The sequence below is a fragment of the Marmota marmota genome, unplaced genomic scaffold (genome assembly GCF_001458135.2).
Source record: "Marmota marmota marmota unplaced genomic scaffold, marMar, whole genome shotgun sequence".
NCBI lineage: Eukaryota > Metazoa > Chordata > Mammalia > Rodentia > Sciuridae > Marmota > Marmota marmota.
Window position 1 is genome coordinate 46,168,946 of NW_026000005.1, and position 22,257 is coordinate 46,191,202.

Below are 22,257 nucleotides of genomic sequence, written 5' to 3' on the forward strand. Positions count from 1 at the left end.
TTTTTTTTTTTTTTTTTTTGGTGGGGGGGGGCTATAGAGTTGCTGTTCTGCTCTGTCCATCAGCCTCTGCCCCTTAAACTGGCCTTTTCTTGCTGCTTGCAAATCTCTCTGTTCTGAATAGACTTTTCCTTAACCCTGCTTTCTTCCCATGCCACAGCAGTAGCATGCCTTGATTTTATCTGCAAATTTTTCAAGATGTTTGGCTTTAGTACCATTATTTCAGGAATATGTAGGTCAATTTCAGTGTCTTACTTATTGTTTTTTTTTTTTTTTTTTGGATATGCTCTTACTCTGATTACAGAGAAGTAATTTTTTTTTCCTTACCTTCCTTTTAGTATTGTGTCTCTTTAAATTTTTTCCTCTTCTAAGATATTTTTCTAGGAAGGGTGAGTCCGCTGGTCAGATCATTGTGTTTGTTGCAAATCTGCTTGTTTTTCTAATTAACTTAAAGAGCTTTGAGTGTGTACTTCAAGCCAAGATAGTCCATTATAGGAGCTATCTTTAAGCATTAAAGATAAGCACAGAATCATAGTTTAGAAGAGATGTGACTTCTCTCTACAATTCATTTCTGAACATTAGGTAAACATTATTTTAATCTAAAAACTTTGAAACATTTAAAACACTAATGCAGACATTTAGCTGCCTCTAATCTATATATATATATATGTTGAAATGTTGGCTTCTAAGATGAATTTATGCTCTGAATCCTGCTTGTAAAATGTTTGAGTTGTTTTTTTCTCTTTTCCTATTCATCTTCTTAGATGTGATGTAAGATAATCACATCAAGATAACAAAAAATGAAATTATGGGATGCCTTATACTAGCTAGGTCTTAATGACATGTTGATAAATATGAAGACTCAGCCTTCCTGCACATCATTAAGAGATGAACTTTGCTACTTATTCAGTTTCTGTACGGTTTAGACACTACATGATGAATGTAACGACAGAAGCACCTTGTGTTGGAACATCAGTAGTCTGCCTTGACTTCTCATGCTGAGTTTCTGGGCCTACCAGACCTGACATTCTCCTAGCCTAAAGGAACCGAAGGCCATATATGCCACCCGTACAATGGTATTCCCCACATACCTATTGAAATTAACCACACCACTGTAATCTTGATGAACGCGGTAGCTCTGGAGTTATATTGACTGGCCTGGATTGGCTTTTTGATGGCTATGTAACGATCCACTGAAATGGCACAGAGATGCATGATGGATGCAGTTGAAAACAGAACGTCAAGAAATAACCAGGCAGGACACAGAACTAGTGGGAGGGGCCACATAGCCTCTGAAAGAAAGAAAAACAGAATTTTTCTCTAAGAATGGCAACTTCAATTTATAGTTTCTTTTTTTAAGTAATACATATTTTTTAGCCTTTTTTATTAACCTGAAATTTTGATGTAGCCTCTACAAGATAATGTTTAATTCAGATTGTGAAGATAATATTAAATACATTATTTCTATAGATGGAAGCTTTTAAATACATTTGCTATCTTATGTAATAATTATGACTCTCTTTCTAAGTCAGTAGCAGTTAGCATTTTATGACTTTGGTCTCTTGTCAGTTCCGTTTGTGACCTTTTAAAAATTTACACATTGCAACTGGAACTTAGCCTTACTATACAAATAAAAATTTATTTTTCAGTTGGTATTGTATAAAAACAAAAAATTTACCATATGGATTAGGCAAAAAGCCTGTCCAAATGGGAGTCTCCTTAAGGCCTGGCATTTTCACTCAATTCTGGCAATAACCTGCAGCATAGTCCTAAAACATTTATTGTATACTTAATATAGTTTTAAGCACTTTAGAAATTTTTTTTTAAAAAAATTGAAAGTGATATTAAATAGTCTTCATAGTTTTTCAGTAAATTTACTTCCACAAATATCTGTACATGTTCAGATTTAATGCATTATGTATTATACATACACCCACTGTGTACATGTTTACAGTTTCAAAATTACTAAAATTTATTTTAGGATGTCCCTACAATATTTCAGTTAGAATGCATTTTACAAATACACACTTACATATATACATAGATTTTAGTGTAGAAAACATATGTCTTGCATATGAGATTATCTATGCCTCTTTTATGGTTTGATTGTTGTATGGCCACTGGTAAAATGTAAACTACTTTTCTTGTCCTGGTTATTCCAAGTGTATCTAACTTTGACAGGAAGTGATAGGGATAATTAAAGAAAGACCAAGATATTCATCTCAGGAGTTTCAGAATTACTGGACACCAGGAGATTTTTCAGTTGTGAATTGTCTTTTTGTTTTTTGGTGCAGGGGATTGAACCCAGGGCCTTGTGCATGCTAGGCAAGTGCTCTACCACTGAGCTACACCCTCCACCCCGCCGAACTTTTTAAAATTAAAGAACTTGGGGATAGAGAAAGATTAGACTCCCAGACCAAAACAACAATAACAAGACACTGTACTTGAGGGAAAGAGTTTTTAGATAGACTTGAATATGGTATTTTCAAGAGTCAAGTAGAATTTCAGTGAAAAATATTTGGAGACCTGACAAAAAAGCTCACTTTTGGTGTTTTCTATTTCCAGAGTTGGTATAGGAATATTAAAATATTTCTTCTAAGGACCAAAATAACAAAATCAGTATAAATTTTATTTAAAAAGAATAAGTGATTGCTTGGTACCTGGTTCCATGTTCAGCAACAACTTAAAAAGAAATTGAAGCATCATTCATGCTATTAAGTAAATTATTATATATAAATGAGCGTTTCCTACTTCACCTGTTGAATTGGGGGGTGGAAAGGGATGGAGGTGGTAAATTGTAGATTCATGGAGCCTGGATGTAACTTTTGAGATATCACCAATTTTGCAGATGAGTGCATTCAGGTACAATTAAGCCTTTGAATATGGGTGTGGGGAAGGAAAGACAATTCTTTATCAAAACCCTAAATGTTAATTGAAAGTGTTCTTTATAACCTTACTACTCGGAGTGTGCTCTTCAGATCATCATCATCTTAGGTCTCATCCCAAACATACTGTGTCAGTTAAATCAGATCCCCAGGTGATTTGTATGCAAAGTACAGTTTACAAATGACTTTCTAGGAGAAGTTGTGTCTGTCTTAGAAGATGCCCCTGGCTTTGCTGGTGTAGGATAGGTACTCAGAAAGCCTCATAGAAATCTATAGGAAGCCTCTCAAAATAAACAAAGAAATTAAGTATAGAAGAGAAAACTGTGTTCATAGAGAACCCAGGCACTTTTCTCCTTTCTCAGCTGTAGCATTCAGATTTTCTGACAGCAGTGGGAAAAGACCTTGGATAAATGCAGCAGTGCATTCTTTGACCTACCTTAAAAGCAAACTAACAGTCTAAGTAGAATGCAAAAAATCACCTACAATTGAGTTTTGTAATGAAAACTAAGGTGAGGATATAGATATAGTTACATTCTAAGCTGAGCTGATCTGAAGTTCTCGATTTAGGGCTCCAAGGAGGAAATAACAAAAAATCCTCAAGTCCTTTTTTTTTTTTTTTTAATGCATGCTGGGAAGGAATCCAGGGCATCACATATCCCAGGCAAGCACTCTACCCCTGAGCTACACCCCCAGCCTATATACTCAAGAGCTATAATCAGAGATTTTGGTCATAATTATAATTAAAGAGGCAGAAAATTATTGTGCTGAATCCTTGATCATATGTTCATTCTCTATCATCTCTTAAAATGGTTTCCTAATAATTTCAACTTGGTATTAGCTATTCTAATTATGGATGATATATATATTTTTTTCTTATACTAGGGATTAAACCCAGGGGCACTTTACCACTGAGCTGCATTCCCAGCCCTTTTTATTTTTTATTTTGATATAAGTTGTTGAGGCTGGCCTCGAACTTATAGTCCTCCTCCCTTAGCCTTCTGAGTCCCTGGAATTACAGGCATATGCCACTGTGCCCAGCATGGACTATATTTTTGAAGATTAAGGTCTAGAAAATGAAATAACTCATAAAATGTACATGTCTTTGGAATTTAACTGTCTGACCCACGTATTCCTAATTGTGGATAAGAAGGAAAGTTTTGGGTGCTGATTTAATTAAGCTTATGAAGCCTTGTTAGCCTCACTCTTGAATAGGATGGACTTATTTTAAAATTCCAGATTTGAAGCATAACTAAAGTATATGCAGGTCATTGGAATTTTATTAGTGTTTTCTTATTGTAAGCAGTAAAAATATTCACATGGGATATTGAATTTTCTTTAAGAAAGAATGAGACTCTGGGTTTTTAAGACTAGAGAGAAAGAGATCTTTAAAATTCCGAGTTTAGTGAAATACTAATGGATAGATTGTTTTTAAATGAAACTAACATAAAAGTAATAGATAACTGCATTATTAATAGAAATCTTTTATGAAAAGCACAAAAAGGGAACTTGGGATAAAGTGATAGAGTGCTTGCCTAGGATGAGAAAGGCTCTGGGTTTTATCTCTTTTTTTCTTTTTTTAATTGATTTTTTAAAAATAAATGACAGCAGGGTACTTTACAATTCTTATTACACATATACAGCACAGTTTTTCACATCTCTGGTTGTATATAAAGTATGTTCACACCAATTTGTGTCTTCATACATGTACTTTGGATAATGATGTCCATTCCATCACATTCCACCATCCTTGCTAACCCCTGCCCCACCTCCATTCCCCTCCTGCCCATGGCATTTGCAGGTAAATGTATGACGTTGGAGAAGATAATGTTAAGTGAAGTTAGCGAATCCCCCCCAAAAAAACTGCCGAATGTTTTCTCTGATATAAGGAGGCTGATTCATAGTGGGATAGGGAGGGGGAGCATGGCAGGAATAGATGAACCCTAGGTTCTATCTGTAGCACTGCAAAAAAACAAAAAAGGCTTTTGTAATTGTTTAATAGACTGAGGTAACTAAAAATGAAAATTGAAAGTGTTCTTTATAACCTTACTACTTACTACTCTTATTTTGTAAAGAGACTTTTACTGGGTCAGATACTTTTATTCTAAAATTGCTTTTCAGTTAGTATTAATTTGGAAGACTCAAGGTCAAAGAAAAACTGAACAAAGGTTAAATTGGTATAGTGACATAGTTTATTCTAAACTTATTTTTCTTAGAAATTTTAATTTGTCTTAAGGATTTATGGTTGTATTTATTTGTTTAATGTATTAAGTCCAACTCATTTCCAAAAAGACGTGAACATTGCTTAAAATTTGAGATAACCAAGTGAAACCATCACAGATTTAAATTAAAAGAAAATGAAAAAATGTTTCTAAGAGTGAGTCTAAGGGAAATAAGTTACCAGGTACATAGACTAAATATTGCTGTTCTGAGGCTCTAAATTTGACTCTCATAAAAACTAAAAAAGAAGAAAATATTTAAATTATATAGTATTTGGTGTCACATAAAAGAAAGCCTGTGATTTCTCTGAAAAATCCCATGTTCTGTGTCCTTCCCCCTGCCTCTGAATTAAATGAACTCAGAAATTAATTTCAGTAAGGTTTGAAAGATAGCATTTCTGTGGATGCCTGAAGTAATTATAGGCTGACTGTTATAGGAACAGCTATTAAAGAAGCGAAACAAGTCTTAGATTGTAGACAGCTAATTAATTAATTAAATAATATTAGCCCACATATTTTGTCATTTAAATTGAAAACTATATATGTTTTAAATACCACCATACGTAATCACTTAGATACTTAAGTATCTGTTTGTCTCCCAGACAAGGTCCATCAACTTCATAGGCATGGGTCTAGGTCTAATACCTTCCTCAGAAAAGAAGAGAGGTCTCAAGGATTTCTACAAGTTTTTGTTGAGACATGAATATTCTATACCTAATATGAAATATAACTACCTGAAAAAAAAATACTGAGTTCTGCCTTATCCCTAGACCAAAATTCTTTAGCACTCTTGTTAGATGGAGTTAAGATATAATTGCTAGCTTTGTTTGCCAAATAGTGACAGTTTTGACTAGTAGAATTTCTCATTTGTGTTTGAGAAAGTAGACTAATAGAGGCTGAGTGTGTGAATTCTAGACTCAGTCCTCCTAGGTTCATGTCATATCTATGCCACTTATTTTGTGATCTTTAACAAATTGGTTAACCTTTGTTCCTATGACCTCTGTAAAATGAAGAAAATAATACCTGCTTAATAGGATTGCTTCAAAAGACTTTTGGGGTTGAGATTCATTGCAATAATACATGTGAAGTATTTAGAACAATGTGGGTAAAGAAAACACTCAATGAATATTAACTGTTATAACTGCTATTTGACAGAAACTAGTGAAATAACCCAACTATGAAAACATCTCCACTCAGAAACAACAAGCTACATCATTAGTATAAAATATTTGTCTTTCTGCTTGTTGTAGCAAGTACAGTGCATCTAATTGAACTTAAAACTGAGCTGGCTCGGAGTGGGGAACAGGATGAGGATGTGTGTTTTTTTTGGTTTTTTTTTTGTTTTTAACTTTAATTTTCAATTAAATTTGTCATGAAGGAAAGCCGTTTACTAAGGTTGAATTCTAACTGCTATTTGTGATCTCACAGAAACATAAATAATCTATATGTATTACAATTGGCCGGGTCTGGATTTTTTGTTTGTTTGAGGGGGGTATACTCTTGTTGTTTTGCTTTCTTTTAAATTAGAATGAAAAGGGCTGGGACCTTAGCTCAGTGGTAGAGCACTTGCCTCCCACCTGTGAGGCACTGGGTTCAATTCTCAATACCACATAAAAATAAATACATAAAAAGATATTGTGTCCATATACAACTAAAAAAAATTTTTTTTAAATTAGAATAGAACCGTGATTGGGGCTGGGGTTGTGGCTCAGTGGTAGAGTGCTTGCCTAGCACACTTGAGGCACTGGGCTCAAACCTCAGCACCACATAAAAATGAAACAAAGACATTATGTCCATCTACAACTAAATAAATAAATAAATAAATATTTTTAAAAAGTGATGTTTTTAAATCAAAAACTCTGTCATTATGAGATATACTCATTTTATTTGAATTCTGCATAACCTTTGGGCAGATTTTTAGATTGGAAAGCCAGGAAATAATTAAGAAATAATTAGTATCAATCTTTTAATCTGGGGCATAAAACATTTCTCTTTTCAGGAATTAAAAGACTATTTTAAAAGCCATTCCAAAACGTCTGTGTCTAAAGAGTTCACAGAGGTACATGGTTTACTTGAATTTATTAGAGCAGGCAGTTCTAAATAAGTTTCGTTTTAAAAGGACACAGTTTTCAATATGCATGTCTTTTTAAATCTCAGAAAGTCTAATGTTTCTCTGTCTTCTAGAAAGGAGTGCTTATATTATTGTTACAAAGCTTCTATTTTGTTCCATTGTTGCTTTTCCGCTAAGGTATCTGAGTATATGTGACATCTAGGGGTTAGATGTCTAATATGATAATGTGTGAAGTAATTTAATACTTAATGAACATTTTTTCTTAGCTTTATAAACTTTGACTTACAAAAAGAAGTGATTTTAGTTACTTAGCCTCAGGCGGATTTTCCATTTGAATAGACCTAATAGCTCTCTGAATGCCTTTTAATAGATCTTCAGGGGGCCACGAACTCTGGCCCATATATTCAAAAAGACAAACTTCCAGAGCCGTCCAAGTTTTCTGAATATTATCTATGCCTCCAGGTAATTCATTAGAAAGACAAACTTTTTGTAACTTCCTTCCTAGTTTCTCCCAAGTAAGTAAATTTGGGGACTCTTGTTCACAAAACCAAGGACAATATTCGCCTACAATCTTTAAGAATTGTAATAACTGAGTTTTCTTTATCTGTTTTCCTTTCTGATTAATTATAGTGTCTAAAATAGTCAGATACATCTCCTTATCTGTAGAAGTTGAATTTCCCATTTTAATTAATTTAACGTCTCTTTCCTTCAATATCTCCAGGTACTTTTGTGACTCTAAATTGTCACCACTTCCTTTATCTTTATAGCGCTCCCACTCAATCTAGCTAATCTAGAATGCCCCCCTCGTGGGCGCCAAATTCCACCATGCGACCAGCGCACTGGTTTCATTAAAGAGGTTCTTGGCATAAAAGTTAGCTAGTGAGCTCGAAATAAAACACACAGACTCAGTTACCTTTTTCTATGACCAGGTCCAAGACGGCTCTCCCTCTGAACTCACACCTGGAATCACCCGAATCACCCGATAGGGCGGCAGGGATTACTCAGGGCTAGCAGGAGAGAGAGAGAGAGCACGCCAGGGAGTAGCCTTTTATTGGGGAACAAGAAATCCAGGGGAGAATTCCATCCAATGAAGGTTGAGGGGGGCAGCACTCCAAGGTCAGGGTCAGTGATTGGCCCCCGGGGTCAGTGGTCAGTCACACCCCCACATGGGCAGGCTCTCGAACCAGGAGAGGGTCGGGAAAGCTCCGACACAGTTTAGCCAGAGTGCCTCAGACCCAAACCGGGAATTGCCCAGTGTGAGAATAGCTCCCCACACTTATATTATTGTTACAAAGCTTCTGTTTTGTTCCATTGTTGCTTTTCCCCTAAGGTATCTGAGTATATGTGACATCTAGGGGTTAGATGTCTAATATGATAATGTGTGAAGTAATTTAATACTTAATGAACATTTTTTCTTAGCTTTATAAACTTTCACTTACAAAAAGAAGTGATTTTAGTTGCTTTGTTCCCTTACTTCAGAATTGGGCAGAGTAGCATTTCATTGTTTAAATTAACAATTGACTTTTTTTTTTCATCATCTCTGGTTAGATTTTCATCTTAATCACATTTAATTGGCATGCTCTCTAATACCCACCAATTACTAGTGATTGTAGTAGGCTACTTAACATTCTTCATCTGCAGTGTAAAATTCTGCACACCCATTTTACAGACAAGTTGATGGAACTAAGATATTAAATGGTTTGTCTTGGTCAGCCCAGGAAAGCTAGGGTATTGCTTTAAAAACCCATCTTTCAACCATTTTATACACAGCCTTTCAGCTGTTCCATAGATACTGTTGCAACATATAGATCATGAGGCATGGATTAAAACTTAAGTTTTATTAAGTAACAAGTGGATAAATGCTGTATTTTTCCCTTCGTATTTTAAGTCATTTACTTGATAAGAGAAGGAAAAGTTTTGAGAAGTTCTTAAATGTGAGCATTCTTTTTTTCATATCTGCACAGGTTATTCTGTTTTGGGGGTTTTGGGGGAGTTTTTTGTTGTTGTTTATTTTGCTGCCCAAGTATTTCTAACATAGGTATTTTTAGGCTTTATGTTATAAGCTACTGAGTTGTGACCACAGTTTTTAGGTATTATGGACAAACAGTTAAAAACTAGAGTTATAAAGATAGAATCTAGTGTTCTTGGGAAGAAATTAAAGAAAAATTAATCTAGCATTACCTGTTTGAAAGACAGTGTTGTGCCAAAGTTGTCATAATCTTGGTAAAATAGAAACTCAAAAAGTATGTAACTAAATATTATACAAATTGGTGGTTAAGTGAAATATCCCTCAGTATAAGGACACAAAAACCACATTTTTTTAAAACTGTCTTTTTTTTTTTTTTTTTTAAGGCATAATTTTATTAGAATACCATCTGGTTTAAAGTTTCTTCATTAAGTTTCCCTGAGATAGCTAAAATTGCTCACAGTAGCAATTAATCTTTCATGCTTATAAAACTAGGGACACTTGTTGGTAGATTGGGAAAGTTCTAGAGAGAAAAATATACTATAAGATCTACTTCTGCCTTTTAAAGTTATCAAACATTTTTGTAAACGCATTAGTTTGGAAAGTTTTAGTATTCGTCAGTGTATGAAAGGCTGTACTCATATCCTATTTGAAAAAAAAAATTAAAAGATCCTATTTTTTGAAATCAGGTCCCTGTTAGTACGTATAATTTCTAATTTACGAATGCATCCTTGGAAGCTTTTAGAGGACTGCTTGCATTTCCTCATATTTTGTTGGCCGTGCTGGGGATGGAACCCAGGGCCTCACACATACTAGGCCAGCACTCTGCCACTGAGCGACACCAGTCCTCCTCATACGCTTTCTCATGGTAATAGAGTTGGGTTCTAAATAATGAATTAATACAATAATTTTTAAAATAGTTTTTAAGTTTCCTGGAGTTCACTTTTAAAAATATCTACTAGATCCACTCACTGTAAAACTAATTGCTGATTGTAAAAGTGTTTGGAACTTTTGTAGCTAAAAGTTAGCAAACACTTTGAAAAAATGAAATACTATTAAAATATATATCTTAATTAATTAATACAAATAGAAAGATATTCAACATGTTTTTAAAATGTTTTAAAATATGTTAAAGTGTGTTTGGTTTTTCTGCTAACTTACTGCTAAGAATATGTTGAGCACCAAATTTTTAGATTAAAAACTAAAATTTTTATTGCTGTGTTATTATCATATAGAATATATGGATTATCTGTTAACTTTTCTTTGTTAGCTCACTTTCATATTGTGGAACTTTGTTATAAAGTCAAAAGTCACTTCTGCATATCTCTTTTATTCAACATGTCTATTAACTTTCATGGTAGCCTGAAATAAGCATTTTGACATTTTCTGAGTGTCTAGTAAAGCACCGTTTATATAGAGTAAGGTTAATATCTTGAAGCTACTATTATAATTATGGACATGTAAGCTTAAATCCTTTGCCTGTGCAGTCTTTACCAAATACACATATATATGTTTATATAGTTCTAAGTAATTTATTTCTTTAAAATTTTCCAGAATTAAGATGGCTTTAGGTTCTCCATTAGAGTAAGATTTCTTAATTATTTTTCATGGTTACATACAGCAGTAGATTATTCCAAAGATTACAAATTTATAGAAGAGGAGGATATATAGAAAATACTAATGAGGGACTGGGGTCATGTAGAGCGCTTGCTTGCCTCGCACGTGTGAGGCAACTGGGTTTGGTCCTCAGAACCACATAAAAATAAATTTTTTTAAAAAAAGGCATTGTGTCCATTCTCAGCTAAAAATATTTTTTTTAAAAAAAGAAAGAAAACGCTAATGATATAAGAATCTGATTAAGGCAATAGAACCTTATTCGTTGTTGCTTGTCCTGCAACAGAATTTTCTTGATTTACTTTAAAGCCTGGATAAGTGTTAATTTACAATACTAAGTTTAAACCTGTCATTACCTTATAATATTTGAGGCATCAAGTACTTAATTTTAGATATCTTTCTATTATTACTCATAAAAATAGTTGAAATGGAAGTTTTTCTTTACCATCTAATTTAATAAATTAGTACATTCTGGCTTAAATTTTCCTTCTATAACTTGAAATGTTTTTCTGCACTACGTAAGTAAATGTAATTCTTAGAAGCCATATCTGCTATATATAACATTTTTCTTAAGCAGTTTATGAATGGAATATCAGTTTTGTCAACTGTTGACTAAGTTAAATCCTTTTAATGCTGATTCTGATATAGGAGCCTTCATAATTCATCAACAGAATTATTTGTGTTCACCCAGATTTTATGACTAAAGATGATAAGCATAAATCAAAAACTGTTATGTCTATTTTAATGTAATTATCTTTTTTATTATAGGAAAGATTTCAGTATCAAACTATGTTATTATCACAATAACTCAGGCTTTGGTCCACTTACTTTATTAACTTAGAAATCTATCAAGAACATAAATGGTCAGATATCATAAAAAATGAAACAGACGGATCATTTCTTGGGACACCCTGAGCCATTTCCTTAAATAGTCCAAGTCCATCTTTTATTTTAAGGAAAATAAGGATAAAATGACTGTCCATTTCTCTAACAGTATGTCAAAGTGGTTTGATGTGTGGAACAAAGTGAAATACTTACCAAACATTATTGTCAAGAGGGCAATTGGCATCACAAATAATCCAACGAGCAAGTCAGCCACCGCCAAGGACATTAGAAAGTAATTGGTAGCATACTGTAGCTTCTTCTCCAGTGAAACAGCCAGAATAACAAGGATGTTTCCACCAATTGTGGGGATTATCACCACTAGTATCAGAAGAGCTGCCCAGCGCAGTTTATTTCCTTGTTCTTCAACAATCTGTTTCATTTCCTCTGGTATTGATTCTGTCTGTAATCCAGACTGGTTAGAAGAGATTAAGTGATCCAATAAACTCTGCAGAACATGCTCAGGAATTCTGCTTTGTTCAGACATTCTATAAGAGAGAGCCATTCACCATTTTTCTCTGATTCAATCCATTTGGACACTAGTCAGCATGGTCAGTAGCTAAGCTGGTCAACTACTTTAAGGTGTCGTACCCATGCCAAACGATCCATGCCAAAGTTGACTCCTTCCTTTTAAAAACAAGTTGAAGTTCTGTTAAGATGAGAGTATACACACATCTGTCCATGCTTGTAATTAAGACCTCAAATTTTTAGTATTTCCTAGAGCTTAGATTTTAGAAGGCTCAGTGAAAGATACCAGTAGCCGAGAGAAAACACAGTATTGGTTTCTTTCATTTTTTTGTATTTTTGCTGCAGCTGTAGAGTTATATTTGAACTTGATTGCCAGAGAGATGCCCCTAAATATAAGATATAGATATATAAGTTGCATTATTTATTTCCAAAAAGCAGTGGAAACACTTAAACATAGCAACTAGGCCCTCCCTTCTCAATAGGCCCATTGTACTATTGTGACAATGCAGTTAGTTCCCATAAAAATTATTAAATTCCTGACTTGCCTCAAAGTTAATGATAGGGGGGAGATACATTATTTTTTCAGTGGCTTATAATAAAAAGCTAGGTGTTTCCTGACCTTGTACTTTAAAAAGAATTTTTAAAAAGTCAAAGCACTAAGTAGTTTTGAATAGAACTTTAGTCACAGTTATGTTACACGCTAGCCACCCACCTAAGAAGACCTTAAGCCTACATAAAGTCAAAATAAATGATTTATCAGGTAGAATCCTTACATGCAATTGAGTTGTCTTATTGGGTTTATCTTAGTGCTGATTTAAATGCCATTTTTTATAAGCATGTTGGAATTCCTTTCGTTAGAAGAGAAAAATATTAATAGGATCCAAAATTTTATCTTTCACAGCATGCTACTTCTAGAGGTATTTTTTAATTTAATCATTAGATTTGCCGAACTTGAACCAGTTCTTTTTGTTGTGTTTGAAGTACTAATTTCTTCCTTAACCTTCCTAGTTCCTTGAGAAGGGAGGCTAAGACCATGATTAAGATATTTGTCCATTATATTTACAAATCCCATATTAGAAATCTCCCCTTTAACATAAGTAAATTTTTCATTTTGGTCCTTAAACCACTGAATATAAATAAAAGATTATGGAAGTAGAGTTCTTAAAGATTAAGTAAAAAAAACAACAAAATCCCTTAGATAAATCTATTTATCTGTAAATACGTACCTCTCATTTGCTTGTGACTTTCCCAAGTGTGTTGTCGTTGCATCTGTTCAGCGCTTGTTGCTGTGACTGAAATCCTCCTCCCATTGACTTATTTTGAGCCTCTAGCCCTGGAGCTTGCAGGCAGTGAAACAAGCGTGTTGCATAGCTGTAAGCATGCCAGGGAGGTTATTTCCTCTCTGATACATTCATTTTTAGAGCATGGCAACATTCATTGTAATTCATAAAGCTGCCAGTTAAGCGTGTCAACCCAGTTCATAACCCTTATTCAAGTAATATTCTGAAGAGCTCTGATAATTTGGGGGACTGTAATAAACTCTGTTCTTTTAGCTTAAGATAGTTTTATTTAGGATTAAGCCTGGGCTGTTTCCTCACTGGAGAAAAAAATCTAGACATTCTAGAGCTTTTATTTTATGCACATTCTATCCTGTTCACCGTATAGTGTTTTCCATAGTTCTCATTTCTAGCAGTGAAACACGATTCTTATCCAGCTCTTATGCCTTTGCTTGGAACACATTTAATTTGCTCTGGTTGCAGCCTTATATAGAAGAGCACAGAAAGATCTGAATTCCACATGTATACATAGGTTTTAGCAGAAACTTTGTCACTGCTCTTTTTTAAATAGCCTCTGGTTTGGAGAGTTGGTTCATTGGCAGCTTTTCTCTCACAGATTTCACATTGGGGAAAGTATTATATGTAATGATACATTTTTGCTTTATTTCACAAAATTGTTATGTAGATCTTAATAGTATGCTCTTAAGCTTTTCCAAACTGTATATTAGCATTTTTAAAAGATCATCATAGAACACTCAGATTTTTAAATTATTTAATTATTTTTAGATCAGCGATGATATTTGTGCCCTTTTGCTGCTTGAATTTTTTACTGTATAGCTTGTATTGAAAGCCATTGGAATATATTTAGTTTATTTCAGTTCTGAGAACTTCAGTTTTATTCAGTATTTTTAAATTCAGTATTTTTTAAAATTCAGTATTTTAGAAAAAAAATATTTGTTCAGAATACTAGATGAAAACAAATGAAATAATACTCATGAGCAATCAGATGGATTTTAATGTGATAGAACTTCTATTCAGGAATATAAAATATTTTTAAATACTGCTTTACTCTGAATCACAATTTGATATCTGCTTATGCAGGCAGGTAGTGGTCTGCAAAAGAAAATAATGTCAGATTGGAAATAGCAGCACCATTATATCCAATGAAAAGACCTGTATGAAAGCCTTTGTTTATTGCTTTTTGCATTTTTTTTATACCTTTATTTTATTTATTTTTATGTGGTACTGAGGATCGAACCCAGTGCCTTACACGTGCGAGGCGAGTGCTCTACCGCTGAGCCACAACCCCAGCCCAAGCCACAACCCCAGCCCACTTTTTGCATTTTTAAATTGGTTTAATGACTAAGGAACATAACTAGTTAGAACAGCCACTTATTTGGTAGTCTCAAGTTATCAGAAACATAGCTGAAAGTCAGAAAGCACAATAATATGTAAGTAAGTATATATATAGAAGAATAGATGAGTTGGCAAATAACTAAACCTGTGCTCTTTAACAACCCCATGCACTTTAAGTAGAAGATAACCTGTGAGTCCATATTCTTAAGTATTTTTATATACTCTCCATATACACACATTTTTTTCTCCCAAACCCTTTAAGGAATGTAACATTTTGCAAATAAATCTGAATGGTACAAAAGAATGTTCATTGATAAATTTGTTGACAATTCTAACAATATGTTTCTCTGCATATTCCAGATTAGTGTAACAAATTGAAGGGTGGACATGTACTTCGATAATAGGCTGGGGGTGTGGCTTAGGGGTAGAGTGCTTCATCACCAACCATTGTTGAAGAATTGCCTGTCTTCTTCTGTTTTTTACCACACACATAGTCTTTAACTCTTAAAATACAGTTTTATCCACAAAACAACTCTTGCAAAGTCACTAACACTAGTTGATGATATGCACTGTTCAGCATTTGTTGACTGAGCAGTTCTTAAAATTTGAACTTCAGGGATAGGGATATTATATATATATATCTCAGTTGGTAGAGTACTTGCCTCCTATGCACAAGGCCCTGGGTTCAGTCCCCAGCACCACAAAACAAAAAACAAACAAAAAACCTTGATCTTCTTTTTTTCTTCTTCTTCTTCTTCTTCTTTTTTTTTTTTTTTTAAGAGAGAGAGAATTTTTTAATATTTATTTTTTAGTTTTCGGTGGACACAACATCTTTATTTTATTTTTATGTGGTGCTGAGGATCGAACCCAGTGCCCCGTGCATGCCAGGAGAGCGCACTACCGCTTGAGCCACATCCCCAGCCCCTTCTTTTTTATATCTTTGTTTTTATGTGGTGCTGAGGATTGAGTTTTTGGCGCACACAACTTCTTTGTTTGTATGTGGTGCTGAGGATCGAACCCGGGCCGCACGCATGCCAGGCTAGCGCGCTACCGCTTGAGCCACATCCCCGGTGCTGAGGATTGAACCCAGTGCCTCACAAATGCGAGGCAAGTGCTCTTCTACTGAGCTACAAACCCAACCTAATCTTTATCTTCTTTTGGCTTCAAAGACACACTCTCTCTAGTTCTTTTACCTTTCAATTTTTTTTTCTGACTCTTTTGTTACATTCCCTTAATATGTAGATTACCTACTACCCCAGGTTCCTGTCCTCAGTTGATTTCATCTTCCTGTTTATTTTCAGTCACTTTTATGGTTTCCATAAACTCATTGAAGAACACTCCTAGAGCTATTTTCATACCAGTGACTTAAATCTGTAGTCATGAAATGGGACAAGCAGCCTGTCTAAGAGTTAGGAGATCTTAGACAAACTTTCTTAATTTCTCTGAGCTTTAATTTTTGCATGTGTAGAAAGATGACGTAACCTGCTCTGTGTATATCATATCGGCGTTTGACCCAGTTGGGCATTTCCTCTTCTGACCTCATGGGCTGTTTCTTCATAGTTGTCTTTGCTCATTTTGTTTATCTCCTCAACCTCTTAGTGTTGGAGTTCCTTTGGTACTTATTTTTGGATCACTTTTTCTTTCTGTCGGCACTTAGTGATATCTACTTTTACAGCTTCAGGTACCATCTACTAAAACTCCCAAATTTGTATCTGTAGTCCAGATCTACCTTTCACTTAATGTTTAACCCTTTTTCTACCATGGTCCCAGATGTGGAACACCTTAAAAACTCAAATACAGTGTATAATATATAATGTAATTACATAATAGTATAACAACAATATAATATCAATTAATATAACATATAAGCTCTAGATTATGATTTCTAATCTATTTTAATGCTCCTGTGTCAATTTTACTAAACTATTTGCAAAATTGAAAGCCTGGGGCTTAATGGAATACTCAGTATTTCCCTTAGATGTCTAAATAACATCACAGACTCAAAATATCCAAAACTGAACTTCCGCTCTTCCCTTCCAGGTCTGCTCTTCTCACAAGTATCTTTATGTTGGTTAATGCAGTTACATCCTTTGAGTCTCTTTCTCTTACATCCTGTGTTTTATCCATCAGGAAATTCTGTTGATTCTACCTTAAAAATGTATACCAAATTCAAACTCCTTCCCTCACCTCTACTACCACCTTATTCATGTCACCATTGTGTCTTGACTGAGTTTCTAAAGTATCCTCTCAAATGGTCTTCCTTCTACCTTTACCACCTTCTTCCATATTTTTAATATGGAAGCCAAAATGGCCCTTTTTAAACAAGTCAGGTAACAGCATTCTGTTTCTCAGAATCCCCTAATTGACTCTTCTTTTTACTCAAAAAATAAAAGCCAAAAATTCCTGACCTATAAAATCCTACATGCTATAACCCTTCTTTGCCAATAGCTCTTTCCCTTCTTCACTACCCTCAAACCTTTGGCCTCCTTGCTGCTCCCTAAACATGCCAAGCATCCACTCTGGGGCTTTTCGTGAGCTATTTCATTCACCCAGCACACTTCTCTGGAAAAACCATATAAATTTGTTGACAATTCTAACAAGTATGTTTCTCTGCATATTCCAGATTAGTGTAACAAATTGAAGGGTGGACATGTACTTTGATAATAGGCTGGGGGTGTGCTCAGTGGTAGACTCGCTTCCTCGCTGCCTTCTTTTCTTTGCTTATGTATCTCCTTCTCAGGCTGGGGTTGTGTCTCAGTGGCAGAGCACTCGTGTCACACCTGGGAGGCACTGGGTTCGATCCTCAGTAGCACATAAAAATAAATAAACAAAATAAAGATATTGTGTCCATGAAAACTGAAAAAATATTTTTTTTTAAAAAAATCTCCTTCTCCTGCTCTAACCACTCTAATTATGCTGCACAATGATTATCTCTTCTCCCTCTGAAACTCTTCATGCTTATTTCTGGTGTACTTGATGGTATCCCTTGAGTCTATTAGGCTCTGTTCTTTTTTTTTTCTTTTTTTCTGTTTCTCAGACTGAATAACTTCAACCTATCTGCAAATTTACTGCCTTTTTCTTCTGTTAGTTTTGCTCTTGAACCCACTCTAGTGAATTTGTCAAGTTTATTGGACTTTAAAGTTTCAGAATTGGTTTCATCTTTTTGATACTGGGGCTTGAACCCAGGGGCACTTAACCACTGAGCCACATCCCCAGCCCTTTTTAATATTTTATTTAGAGACAGGGTCTCACTGAGTTGGTTAGGCGCTCACTAAGTTGCTGAGGCTGGCTTTGAACTTGTGATCCTCCTGCCTCAGCCTCCCCAGACACTGGTATTACAAGTGTGGTCCACAGCACCCGGCTTGATCTTTTTTTTATAATTTCTTTCTCTTTATTGGAAATTTTGTATTTGGTGTTACATTGTTCTCCCGTTTTCTTTAGTTATTTGCCCCTGCTTTCCTTCAGCTCTTTGAATATTTTTAGATAGTTGACTTAGATCCAATGCTTGGGCTTCTTCAGGAACAATTTCTGTTGATTCCTTTTTCTGCTGTGAAAGGGCAGTATTTTCTTATTTCTTCACACACCTCAGAATTTTGTGTTGAAAATTGGACATTGTGAACATTATAATGTGACAACTCAGGAAAGATTCTCTCTTTTGTTATTGGTACTTATGCATTGCTGTTTAATGACTTTCCTAAAGTATTTTTATAAAACCTGTATTCTTTGTCATGTGTGGCCACTGTAGTCCGTGTTCTGTTAGCTTAGTGGTGAGCTGGTGTTTTGACAGATTCCTTAGACATCTTGATAACAAGAATCACTCACCCAGTCTTTACATATTGACCCAGAATTGGAGCAAGTCATTTGCCAGTCTGCCTTAGCCTTCTCCTGCTGCTTATGCAGAGCCTAAGGTGAAAGTTAAGCCTTTCCTGAGCATATATCTTGGCCACATATGTGGCATTCTCAATATTGCTGGTATGCCCTTGGCACCCCACACACCTCCTTTCTCAATCTCGTTTCCCAGACTGCTGTAGCCAGTACCTTTGCCTTTAAATGTTATGGCAAATGCAGCCTCCAAGGCCAGTGTGGTCTTGGGAAAGCAGAGTAAGGTGAAGCAAAGTCAAGCCATTGTGCTGAAGGCCAAACTAACCACAATTCTAGAGAATAAGGTTTGTGCTAGTCTCTCTGGCAGTAGTAACTATCCCAGTAGTGCAGGTTGTCGTCTCCAATGCCACTATCAGCCTGCTGTTGTGCAGTGGTGATTTCCTTTCATCAAAGGAATTTTTATAGCTGGAATTATAGTTGATGATCATGAAGTACCCAAATGTCTTTAGGTGTAGATTAGCTCAAAACTCTGCACTTCTTTAGCAATCAACTTTTGGAAGTGGACTTTTATCATCAGAACACTTAAATATCAGGAATGAATTGAACTTTTCTGAGTAGCAAAGTATATTTGGGACCATTATTATAAAATCAAGGAAAAAGCAATAAAGTCTTTAATATAACTGAAAGAAATTGATGACTTCTTGGTTTGATTATTAGAAATGGGGAAAATGTATTAATGATGCAATAATTTTTTGAATATCATAGATTTCTCTATGTCTAGGAATGCATTGTAAGATTTATAAGAACTGGGCTGGGGATATAGCTCAGTTGGTAGAGTGCTTGCCTCGAATGCATAAAACCCTAGGTTTAATCCCCAACACTACACAAAAGATTTTTAAGAACCATATTTTTTATCATGGTGAAGTAGCAAGTCTGCTTTCTTCTCATTTTGAGACCTCTCCTCCCCGTTTTCACAGCACCTGAAAATAATTAATCTTTTTGGAAATGTACTGAAAGTTTGCCTAATACTATCCTAATTTTTGGTTTGCTGAAGTCCAGGAAGATGGAAGAATATTAAAAGATAATATGCTACATTTGTAAGGTTTATGGCACAGTGTGGTTTGCTTTTTTCTCTCCTTGTGGTATGTTACGTTTGATGTGTAGTCAGTAAATATTACATTCATAAGTAAAACCTTATAAGTAATAATAGCTTAGGATACGAATTCATATGGGACAAAACATATTTGGTAAAGAAAATTGTTTTATTTTTCAGTTCTTTTGAAAATGATTTTATGCATGTCTTGTAATAAACACACAAAAAAAATCTCACCACCCTTTTACTTGTAATTTTATTATTTATCATTATAAACTTTATAAACTAGTCAAAGAATAAAATAGAACAAGAAAAGTTCCTGAAATTCTCAACATGTAGCTCCATTGTTGAAAATACATACATCTAGTAAATTTATAATTGGGTAAATACGCTTTTAAATTCAGTGTATCAAATGTATGTGAAATGATTTCTCAAGGACTGATTTCCTTCTTCTCCATCTATCCCTCCTTAAAATAAAATCCACTGTTTTTTCTGTCTTGACCATTTCTAGACATTTATTTTAGTTTTATTTATTTATTTTCAGTGTTGGGGATTGAACTCAGGACCTCATGAATACTAGGCAAGCACTCTTCCACCCTTCTAGGGCTACATCCCTAGCCCTAGACATTTTTTTAAAAAATATTTTTAGTTATAGATGGACACGATACCTTTATTTTATTTATTTACTTATTTAATTTGGGTGGTGGATACCAGGGATTAAACTCAAGGGGGCACTCAACCACTGAGCCACGTTCTTAACCCTATTTTGTATTTTATTTAGAACAGAGTCTCACTGAATTGCTTAGCACCTCACTTTTGCTGAGGCTAGCTTTGAACTCATGATCCTCCTGCCTCAGCCTCCAAAGCTCTGGGATTACAGGCACGCATCAGCCTGACAACTTATTTATTTCGTGTGGTGCTGAGACCAAACTCCAGTGCCTCACACGTGCTAAGCAAGTGCTCTACCACTGAGCCACAACCCCAGCCCCTAGGCATTTGTTTTTATAAATATGTTCATGGAAACATAGAAATGAGCTCTTATTGTTGATCAGAGATTAGTCATTTAAATACTTTGTTAATAAACGCTTATCCAAGGGTATTATAACAAACCAGAGGAATATTTTGTGACGTCATGAGAGTCCAGTGTTTATGTAGAAAAGCTGAGATTTAGGGAGTGTCAGAATTATCTAAAATAACTAAAAGAATGCCTAATGGACTATTTCTAAGATTTAGTGTCTTTAATCTCTGATTTTCCTTCTCTTGCTTTACCCTCTTTTCCTTTCCTTTTCTCTTCCTTTCCCTGTTTCTTCTTCTTTTTCTTTTTCTTTTTTTTTTTTCTCCTTGCATTTTATTTCTTGAAGAAACCAGGCCATTATTCTTGCTTAATTTCCCACAATATAGATTTCAGTGATTGCATTTCTGTGTGTAGTTTAACTTATTCTCTTTCCTGTAAACTAATAATTGGATCAGGAAGCTTGATCATATTCAGTTTCCATTTTTCTCTCACCATTGTTTTGTTTGTTTATGTATTAAGGGGCAAGGCTGGCAGTAGACATAGGTCTGCTTCTTTTTATTAACTGTTAATTGAAAAGCTTTATACATATATCATATGTCTGTGTGTGTATGTAAGCATAAAGATGAATGTGCACAAGTTTTGCTTTCAGTGAATGTTTGCATTCCAGTCATTGCTTAGAAAGATTTCTTTGTCCTTTTAGAGCTGCCTGGTGAAACACTAAAATAAACATATAAGAATATTATGATTTTATTGTATTCTTGAAGAAAGTGAATGTCTAACCTAATCTATTAAATAATATGTCATTTCTTATCTTAAAACTTGTTTTTTCTAAGGAATGTGTCAAAAATTGGAATTGTTATTAGACTGAGAAGCTGACCGTTTCTTTAATATATACCTTTGAGTTTATTGCCTTCAAAACCTATTTTAATCTTTACTGCATCCATCTAGGTAAAGCTCTACATTAAGCTCTAATATTTATGTTTCCAGGCAAAACTTTTCTAAATTTTCATGAAATTGTTGGTGTCTTTTGGAAAATAAAGGCCAAATCCAAGTTCTATTGTCTTTTGGGTAATTTTTCTTCTAAAGAAAAGAACTTGAATTTTTTGGTTGGTTTAAGAATAGTATTAGGATATCTTATATAGTCTCAGTGTAAGTGTGTACGTGTGTGTTACTCCCAGCCCTTTTCTTTAATTTTCATTTTGAGACAGGGTCTCACAGTTGCCCAAGTTAGCTTCAAACTTGGCCTCCAAAATTATGGGATTATGGGCATGTGCCACCACACCCAGTTTCAATATAATACTTTTCTTAGCAAGTGAAAATTATAAAGGAAATGAAATTCTAAGTAAACTTTTAGGACAAATTCTTTCTTGTGAGTAAATTTGCCCTGGAATAGCTTGCTCCTGCTGCAGCCAAGGGGCAAGTTGGTTTTTGTGTGCCATTACCTCCCTAAAAAGTTGAAATGTGAAAGTTGGATTTCTAAATTTAACCATCTTTCTATTTAAGGATTCAGTTAAGGATTAGAGGTTTAGTGCTTGTTACCCTACTAATAAATGATGGTACTAGAATTGGAATATAGATCGATCTCCCTCCCTCCC

The 22,257-nt window shown here is 34.7% G+C and overlaps 2 protein-coding genes across 4 annotated transcripts in view; one reads left to right on the forward strand and one right to left on the reverse strand.

Annotated features, from left to right (window-relative positions):
• Htr2b (5-hydroxytryptamine receptor 2B) overlaps positions 1-13,764 on the reverse strand; it is a 17,708-nt gene extending 3,944 nt beyond the window's left edge. Inside the window, exons 1-3 of one of the 3 annotated variants that reach the window (XM_048808730.1) lie at positions 13,326-13,764; positions 11,788-12,258; positions 1,089-1,289 (exon numbers count right to left, since the gene is read on the reverse strand). In XM_048808730.1, the coding sequence (XP_048664687.1) occupies positions 1,089-1,289; positions 11,788-12,136 (550 nt within the window). In that variant the 5' untranslated portion in view covers positions 12,137-12,258; positions 13,326-13,764. Of the gene's footprint in view, positions 1-1,088; positions 1,290-11,787; positions 12,564-13,325 lie in introns of those variants that run through there. The other 2 variants (XM_048808729.1, XM_015481535.2) reach the window with 2 other exon arrangements.
• Positions 1-22,257, forward strand: part of Psmd1 (proteasome 26S subunit, non-ATPase 1) — a 94,352-nt gene that overhangs the window by 37,664 nt on the left and 34,431 nt on the right. The gene's annotated exons all lie outside the window — the stretch shown is intronic.